We start from the raw sequence: 9,810 nt of genomic DNA on the forward strand, positions 1-9,810 counted from the left end.
AAGATGTAAGTAAAAACACATTAAGAACAAATAATAAAGAAACTAAGTCTACCTGATGGATAACAATAAGAAATGATATAAAATGCAATGTGTTGATCAATACAGTACTGTATACCTACTTTTGGGCCGCCCTGTATATTTAAAAATTATAACGTTAAATATCTAAGTTTGAAAAAAATCAAGCGGCCATGTATTTGTTTTACTAAGTATGCACTACTACCAGACCTCGCATAATCTCTAACCGAAATGCACATGACAAACCAGTAAATACATTTAACATACATAGGCTTAATGCAGAATTTGACTTACAATGAAATGAAACAAATTAAATATGCTCTAAAATTTATTAACGATACCATGACAACTACCTGACATAATGTTCTTAAAAAGAAACAAAAAAAAGATTATACTGCAAATTTTTTATACCGTGGCTAGTTTTATTGAGTTTTATCGTATACATAAACAAAACGTAGAAATTATAATTGCGTACATAAAATCATATGCACAGAATTACCTTCTTTATGACGAGAGCTTTATACATACATATATAAAATTGTTTAATATTTTTTCAATATTGACACCTTAAATTGTTCATATTACCACACCTTCCAAAGGATTTAAATAATCACTTGTGGTTTACCACGTACTATCTGACAATTGTCATGATGACGGAAAAAACAATATAACAAAATAACATTATATTCAAGTAAACATATTTATTTCTTTTCATCTATCAAAAAATTAAAAAAAAAAAAAAAAAAACATCTTTACTAACAATATTCAAAATACGTTACTTTATATAAAATATAAAATAGAGTGTAGAATGCAACAAAAACCACATTATATTCAACATATTCGTTTCTTATTTTCTTCACCAAAAATTAAAAAAAAAAAAAAAAAATTACTAACATTATACGCATTATTTTATTTTTATGAAAAATTAAACTTAAAATTGATATTTTGAAATAAAGTAGAATTTTCAAAGGAACAAACACCAAGTTATCTTCAACTAAAAATATTTGTTTCATGCTAGGACCACCACATGATATTATGCAGAACTTTGTGGCTAATATCCTTAAGCATAGGAAAGTGTGTACATAATAAGTGCCACGGGCACCAGCTGAGAACCATAAGAGAAACAGAATGGGGACTTCGCTGAATATCCTGCAGCTTATCATCTCCGTTGAGACAAGTGTTTGAACAGAAAATGTGATTATATCGAGAGCTTTATATATACATATATAAAATTGTTTCTAATAATTTTTCAATATTGACACCTTAAACTGTTCATATTACCGCAGCTTCCAAAGGATTTAAATGATCACTTGTGGTTAACCACGTACTATCTGACAGTTGTCATGATGACGAAAAAAAATACATAAAATAACATTACATTCAAGTAAACGTATTTGTTTCCTTTTATCTATCAAAAAATTATATATATATATTTACTAACAATATACGAATTACTTTACATTATGTAAAATATAAAATAGACTTTAGAATGCAACAAAAACCACATTCATATTCGTTTATTTTCTTTATCAAAAATTAAATATATATATATATTTTCTTTTTACTAATAATATACGCATTATTTTATTTTAATGAAAAATGAAACTTAAAATTGATATTTTAAAATAAAATAGAGTTTCCAAAGGAACAAAAACCACGTTATATTAAACTAAAAATATTTGTTTCATGCTGGGACTACCACATGATATGCAGAACATTGTGGCTAATATCCTTAAACATAGGAAAGTGTGTACGTAATATGTGCCACGGGCACCATCCGAGAACCATAAGAGAAACACAATGGCGATATCGCTGAATATCCTGTAGCGTATTATATCCGTTGTGACAAGTGTTTGAACAGAAAATGTGATTATATCGAGAGCTTTATATATACATATATAAAATTGTTTCTAATAATTTTTCAATATTGACACCTTAACCTGTTGATATTACCGGAGCTTGCAAAGGATTTCAATGGTCACTTGTAGTTAACCACGTACTATCTGACAAGTTGTTACGATGACGAAAAAGAAAAAAAAAAGTAAGAAAATAACATTCCACTCAAGTAAACGTACTTGTTTCTTTTTATCTATTAAAAAATAAAAAGAAATATTTTTACTAAGAATATACGAAATACGTTACTTTATGTAAAATATACAATAGAGTTTAAAGTGCAACAAAAACCACATTATACTCAACATATTCGTTTCTTATTTTCTTTACCAAAAATAAAGAAAAAATATTCCTTTCCACTAACAATATACGCATTATTTTATTTTTATGAAAAATGAACCTTAACCTTGATATTTTAAAATAAAATAGAATTTTCAAAGCAACAAAAACCATGTTATATTCAACTCAAGTAACACTTTATTAGCTTCTATTGAAGATAGCGTTCCACTTCTCGAATCAAATTCAGGATTTTGGGGCTTACTGCAGATGGACTTTTCTTTGGACGTTTGTGTCCCACAGGATGATTTATTTCCATAATAAACCTACAATGAAAGGGAACAATGGTCAAAGAAAGAAATTGAAAATGGAATGCGATAATATACTAAATATTAGGAACATCGAAAACAATAATTAAAAAAAAATGAAAATACAGGTTACAAATGAACTGACAGCGATATCTACTGGGCAATTTGGTACATCAAAGGAACAAAAGTCGATTAACCTTCCACATGTACTATTAAAGTAGAATCAGTTAATATCTCAATAGTAATCATTCTACACGAAATCATCTAATTCAAATATAAATTTCAATCGAACTACCCCAGGTTTCTGTGAAATTTAGTATATAGTATCTATAAGGAAAAATAATAATTCGTATATTTTGTTTTCCCACATTACCCCCCTTTATTATTATTATTATTATACAGCCTTCGAAAGATTATTGAGCTCGAAGATGTATACTATCCAGTTAAAGAACAGGACGTCTCACTTCAATTACGTAGTAGCAGATTTAAATTCACTTTACTGAATATTTATTGAGGATTTCGAAAATGTGTAAAATGACAAATGGACTTTTTATCCCTGAAATATGTGTCCTAAGTAGTGACTGGATTTTCCAGAAGTCACGAAATCTTTCTTTTGTTAGGATTATGACACTAATGTAAGCATCATTTGAAATGCCACACAATTTCCTATGAAAGTATTAAAAAGTAGCGTTCTGTATTTACTTTTAGCTATATACAGAGGATATAATGTACAAGGGAAGTACAAAAGAACAAGAGCACTCTCTTTTCCCGAAACGTAGGAGGCTAATCCAAGTAGACCATTATACACCGGGATAGGACACTTTCAGCAATTTCCCATATTGGATTGAAGTCAATTCTTTCACATTCAATGTGGAGTCGTTGTCATTTGAGAGTTATCAATATAGACACTGAACATAAGTGCTTTCTTACAGATAAACAATGCTATTAATGAGAAAAGAAACGAAAAAATTAATCCTAAGTTGTGGGGAAAGGAGCTACCGCAGTTGCTGAATTCAACAACCACCATCAACCTACGTAACCAATTTCACGTAATATAGTTTAATTATTAATAGCCGAATTCCGTAAAACGTGAAGTGCTGTGAGCAAGGCTCGTAGCACTAGGCTTAAAACTGCTACTGGTTAGGAAAATATGAACAACGGTTTGGACAACATTCACAAAGTGCTAACGCACAACACACGTCATCAGCACAGCCAAGAATCAGACACATATCAATGTACGGATTCTGCATGCAAGTTAAATCTATTTAAAAATAACTGCAGCTGAAACTTTTCAAACCTCGGCTTGGGAGAAATGAAAGAGAGATATACACGTTTTCACAATCGACTATCACCATTTCGGAGATTCCTCCATGGATTAGTAAAACATCCATATTATTTTACACCATATTTTCGAAATTCTCACCGAATTTCAAGTAATTCTCACCAGAATGCTTCTACTTTAATCACGCCCTCTAATTTAACGAAAGTGAAAAATGTAACCTTGCTCTTCAACAGCATCGTTTACGGAACCTTACGAAAGCTGTAAAAAATTAATCCGAGGTAACATGGGAAATATTTTTAAAACGGATTTTTATATCTTCCTACCTTGTTATACACCACGTTTCATGAAGATACGAGACAATGGAATGTACACCACTAGGTAATGTGAAATATAATGGCCCTACTTTACAAAATCGATATTTCCGAGAGAAAAAAATCAATTTCTCTTTCTAAAACCGGAAAAAAATAAATCTTTCACATTTCTCTGTGGTAAAATATGATGATCTGAACCTGATTTTCGATTTTCTACTATACTTTTCTCTCACAATTAATAAATCTAATATTACAAATAAAGGATGTATTGGAATGTTCAGAAAGAAATGATGCTGTGATTTTGCCTTCACTAAAGAAACGTATAATAACCTTACGAAATCTGAAAATTGTCTAACCATGTCAAGTGACTTAAGTTGGAACTAAATCCAAGTAAGAGGGAAAACTTACCTCTGAATGAATTCTAAAGTTAGAGATCCATTTTCAGGGAATTTGATATTGAAAACGAAATATGCGCAGATCATCATCAAGCATGCTGTAAGGAATGCATCCTTCAGGATGATTTTTCCTTCAATGGCTACGTAACTTGGCAATGAAGAACTGTACACATTGGAGCCTGAAAATTACGTTAGAATACAAAGGTAGTATCATAATATTAAGGAATTAGTTTATGGGTAATGGAAAATTCAATTTTTCCAATGATTTACATATATATATATATATTAATAAAACAACATACTAAACAAAATTAGACATACAATTCATTATTGACATTTCTTTTCCGCATTCCTTCCATCTACTTGTAATGTTTTATTTATTTCAAATAATAAGTTTGCTTTATTTCTAAAATTAAAATAAATTATTTCAATTTAATAATAAATTTAAATTAACACAAACTTGAAAAATAAAATTGTTCTGAATTAAAATTTGCACATTTGAAACTAGGTTAAAATCTTTTTTAAGGTATAAGATACAAAAGTAAACTATGAATTTAAACCTTTTAAAAGGAACATTTATACTCCACACAAAATACATAAAATGAAAGACGAAGTGGTACACATTCATATTTCATTCACGTGATGTTGCGTCCCTCCTATTAAACAAATAAAGGATTTCTTTTATTTCTTGAATGTCCATACTATTGCGTCATGCTTGCTATTTCAACACTATTCCAACTACTACTAGAAAAAAATTACTATAATTAGATACAAATGGTTATTACAATAAAAGTGGGGTTCGTTTCACAGTGTGAAACTAAGACTTTCAAACTATCAATACTCAAACTTGAAATAGTGCATTTATAAATGCTGGTTGCAACCGAGTACTAAGACCAAAGATAGAACCTAATCCGCGACTGAACCCATATCCAAAAGCCATTACTAATATCCCTTACTATGTTTCTTCTATGGCGATAAAAGAAACAAAAATCTTTTATTTCAACCACTTCCGGTTTGAATAGAGGGTTAAGGAAAGAGGTGGAACCTATTCTGGGGATGCCGAATCGATTGCAAAGAACCACTTATCTATATCTCTTACAGGTTTACTGTATGAAAATCTGGAACCAGAAATACGAGAAAAGTCAACCAGTTCCGGTTTCGACACTATGTTGCGGTTTATGATGATATACATATGCACTTGAGACGCTGTATATATTAGATGAAGAGTTTGTCGTTATTTATTACCATTTCTGCTCTATGTCGATAAATTCTGAAACCGGAAATGGTTAACTTGAACCGGACTTCCAATCACATGAGCTCCCGAAGTGAATCGAACCCAGGTCTCCCACGCCAAAAGTGCGTACGCTAACCGCTAAGCCACGAAGGAGCTCACACCACTGATTTGAATAGAGGGTTTAACGGAGGAGGTAGAACCTATTCTTAGAACGCTGCATTGATTGTAGAAAATCGCATTTCGACATCTCTTATCGGTTTTGCTTTGATACCTGTCCACAGGACGGACGAACAAAGCCGTTCTGTAAGACTTTCAATATTTAGCATAGCATAGTTTGAGCCTAATAATAATAATAATAATCTGAAGACAATGCAATTAAATCGTCGAGTTCGAAAGCCAGTCATCTCCATCGAAACTATTTTTAGAGGAGAGACAAACAAAACTAAATTAGTCAATATGCATCTGACATATAGGGCTGTTTTCATTTTTGGAACGTAGAAACTGACATATTCAATTAATGCGCACAAACAATTTCGCCTATTTGAAACTTCCATTCTGCATCACCATTGTCTGTCCACCTCAACACATGCCTACGTTCTATTCTGAATGATTTGCTATAAACTATAATCTAACAAAGGTTAGTCACTGCAAACAAATCTTACGTCCTGCTAACAATAGGTTTTCATTATTCTGATAACCATCTGAATTAGTCATTGTTTACATATACAGCAAAACGAAATTTACGTTTATGTTATAACAAATCAAAATATTAAACAGTTACATACCTGGAACAGCTACAACTGGAGTGGATACCGTTATCATATTTTCAATGTCAGTAAATCGTAAGGAGTCCTGAAAACAAATGAAAATCTTAGGAAGGCATCAACTTTAAAAATTGGTATAATAATAATAAATAATAACAATAATATAAAGTGCGTTGCCAAGAATTTTAAAGATTCGAACGCATTAGATGTGTAACTCGCTTGTTACGATTACTTGTACTTGTCTGATGCAGCACAAGCCATCATAAAGCTACTTCATAAGCAACCCTTCCGGATGAAAGTCAAAGGAAATTTTATCACGGAATCAGGCGCGAACCCAGAAATGTTTTTGTTGGGAGGATTCCAAGCTTTATGGAGGTCCAATACTACAAGCCACTACGTCTATGTAGTAATGAACGGGTATTATTCTGCACCCAAAAAGAGGATAAGTAATTGTAAAATACTTTTAGCTTTATTATTAATAAAATAAATAAATAAATAAATAATTAAGAGAAAGAGTATAGATGATCTATAAGATCAAATTTTCATGTTACATCAATCATTGCTCTGTTAAACAATTATAGTTTTATTGAGAAAGTATACAAATGTATGTTGATTTCGGAAGTTTGGAGGGGGGGGGTGTCTGGAAGCAGTGGAATCTCGTGGATGCATGCCTGCAACATTAAAGCATTTTATTAGGCAATAAAGCAAAGTGATGCCTACTGTAAACAATTGCAAAAGTACCTCTGGTTTTTATCTCGTATGTGAATTTTAGTCTTTTAAATAATTACAAACCACAATTAAGCTTCGCAGCCTTTTCTTTGTTTTTAAAAATATCTCTAGTTTTCTCTCTATTTCTTTCCACTTTACCTGATAAAGCATTTTAACGAAAGAGCTGAGTGTATATTTTAAAATGTGTTATTTTCACTATTTTCTAAGCTTCCTCGTGGTTAAGCCGTTAGTGTACGCGCCTTTGACGTGGGAGATCCGGGTTTGATTCCCGCTGAGCTCATGTAATTCGGAATTGAATATAAATGAATTCCGAAGCAAGAAATAAGTTCACTATTAATTCATTACCACCACTAGTTTAAACAATCGAATATGTTTAAGAAGTACATTTTCGCTGATGTCTTCATCAGATAGGGAGTGGGAAGAAGCTGAATAAGAAAGGGAAACGAGAAAGATAGTAGTCTGTATATCGTGCTGAGAAAAAGCTGTGAAGCGTTGAGGTGGCACTATGTTAGAATGCTGGTTGTATCAAGGCATTACCAGGCTAAATTTTAAAATTGGCAAACATGCACCACAAAAATCTGTTTTAAAGATCAAAACAAAGTGAAAGTACTATGTAATGGTATACCCTCTGAAACCTTCTTCAGGTAAAATAGCAAACAAGATTTGACAATGTAGCACATCCCACAAGAACTTCAGTTGACAGACTGATAGACAGAAGAATTACAACTACACAACAAAGGAAATTTACAATAGGTAGTTACTCTAAATTTTGTTGCAACTTTTACTGCTGTGCACACCATCAAATCTTCAGTTAGATCGTCGAGCCTGAAGGAGACCATCAAGCCCAGTGTATAGCATATACTCTTTGACTTGTAGAAATGCTTTCTACAGTTAGTAGGAATTTATTATTATTATTATTATTATTATTATTATTTAAATACCATATACGTTAAAACAGACAATACTCACAAGAGCATGAACTCAGTTAATATTAAAACAACAGCAATATCTTTCTACAAATTTTAAAGCGACTTAACTAATCTAATGAATAGGGAAAGATGTGAGAAATAGAATAATTCGACATAGATGTTCATGATTAACAGAGTTAAGAGCAAAATTTTTAAAAAAAATTGTTTTTTTAAAAAAAGTCAAATTTAAAATATAAATGTTCATACAAACAGTACCAAAATTATGGTAATGTTTGTATGACTCAATATTTACTTATGTCTGCCTAAAAAGAGTCCGAGGATATAAAGTTATTGGAAAAATGAAATGAAATCTTTCAGTTTTACGTCCCACGGTTATGCCGGTTAGGCTAAAGGAGACGATGATGATGAGAAATGAATGAAATGAAGAAAATGGGAGGAAACGGGAGAACCCCGAGAAAACCCACGAGCCCGGTGTTTGTCCACCACAAAGTCCACACGGCGCAAGCTGGGATCGAACCAGGGATTCCAAGCACCGGAGGTGAATGCTCTACCACTGAGCCACCGCCCTCCCCCCATAAAGTTCTTGGAGTCTGAAGTCCCGAAAACTGCTAAAACGGATAACATTAAATATTTTTTTTCTTTTCTTTCTTTCTTTCTTTTTTTTCTTTTTTTTTTTTCACTGAGGCTGTATCACTGAACATTAAGTAAATGTCTGTATGTTGAAAAGAAACGTTCAATATCAACCGATGCAAGTGGTGCGTATTTTGTTTCTAGACGGTAAAACTCCGCGTTTGTTATCATTCTTAACGATAGGGTTTTAGGTAAGCTCTGTCCTAGGGTCTGGTTTCCAATATTGCAAACCCCTCCACTGCTTCCTACACATTAATCACAATAACCCATTCCTCATCTTTCTCAGGACACTACTCCTTCAGTGTTGTAATGGAAAGAGTAACAATAGGCATTAAAGAGTTATCTCGTAACTCCTGTTTACATACAGGTTTTTTGTTACATTGCATTTTAGAACAGACCCGTCGGTCGATTATAATCTCCTTTACACCGTTTAACAATATTATACATATTTTCCCGCCATTCACTTTCAGTTTCAGCATATAGTTCCTGGCAACACAGGAAAATGGCAAATAACACTAAGGGAAGCGTATTTCGAATTGAAAACTTAAAAACAGCTTAAATTTTTTCCAGCACCCAACAATATTCATTAGTGATTAAAAGTGCATAACAATAATGACAGTGAGAAAATATGCTAAAACAGTTTGCATTGAAAAAAAGTGCAAAAATGTGCAACCCATGCCAGTTAGGAATGATTGTGTTTTCTTTGCAAAGCAAGCTAATTTGGGCATTTTAATATTAAAAAAAAAAAAAAAAAAAAATGTGCAGCACCTAAATTTCCTAGCTCTGTTAAATACTTACAATCACTTGTTGAATTATTTGCTCCTCTTCGTTGAAATACACAGCAATTAACGGGATCACAGCATGACATAAAGGCAAATTGCAGCTCTCCAATTTTGAATATACTTTAGCATCCATTATGATTGATTGTAATTTATGTTTGTTTTTGCAGTTCACAGCTAGGAAAAACGAGAGAAGGGCATCTGTCTTTCGCTCAAACGAAGTCTTCCACTTTTCTTCTACATTAAATCCTAATAATATACTTGC

General features: G+C 32.1%; 1 protein-coding gene across 1 annotated transcript; it reads right to left on the reverse strand.

The window, feature by feature from the left end:
- Positions 1-330: 330 nt before the first annotated feature.
- Positions 331-9,809, reverse strand: LOC145661648 (uncharacterized). The gene is made up of 4 exons (XM_081726974.1): positions 9,565-9,809; positions 6,500-6,566; positions 4,494-4,659; positions 331-2,510 (listed from the first exon to the last, which is right to left on the reverse strand). The coding sequence occupies exons 1-4, from the start codon at positions 9,679-9,681 to the stop codon at positions 2,396-2,398; spliced, it is 465 nt and encodes a 154-aa protein (XP_081583100.1). The 5' UTR covers positions 9,682-9,809; the 3' UTR covers positions 331-2,395.
- Between the last annotated feature and the right edge of the window lies 1 nt (position 9,810).

The sequence above is a fragment of the Thermobia domestica genome, chromosome 1 (assembly GCF_964235325.1).
Source record: "Thermobia domestica chromosome 1, izTheDome1.hap1.1, whole genome shotgun sequence".
Taxonomy (NCBI): Eukaryota; Metazoa; Arthropoda; class Insecta; order Zygentoma; family Lepismatidae; genus Thermobia; species Thermobia domestica.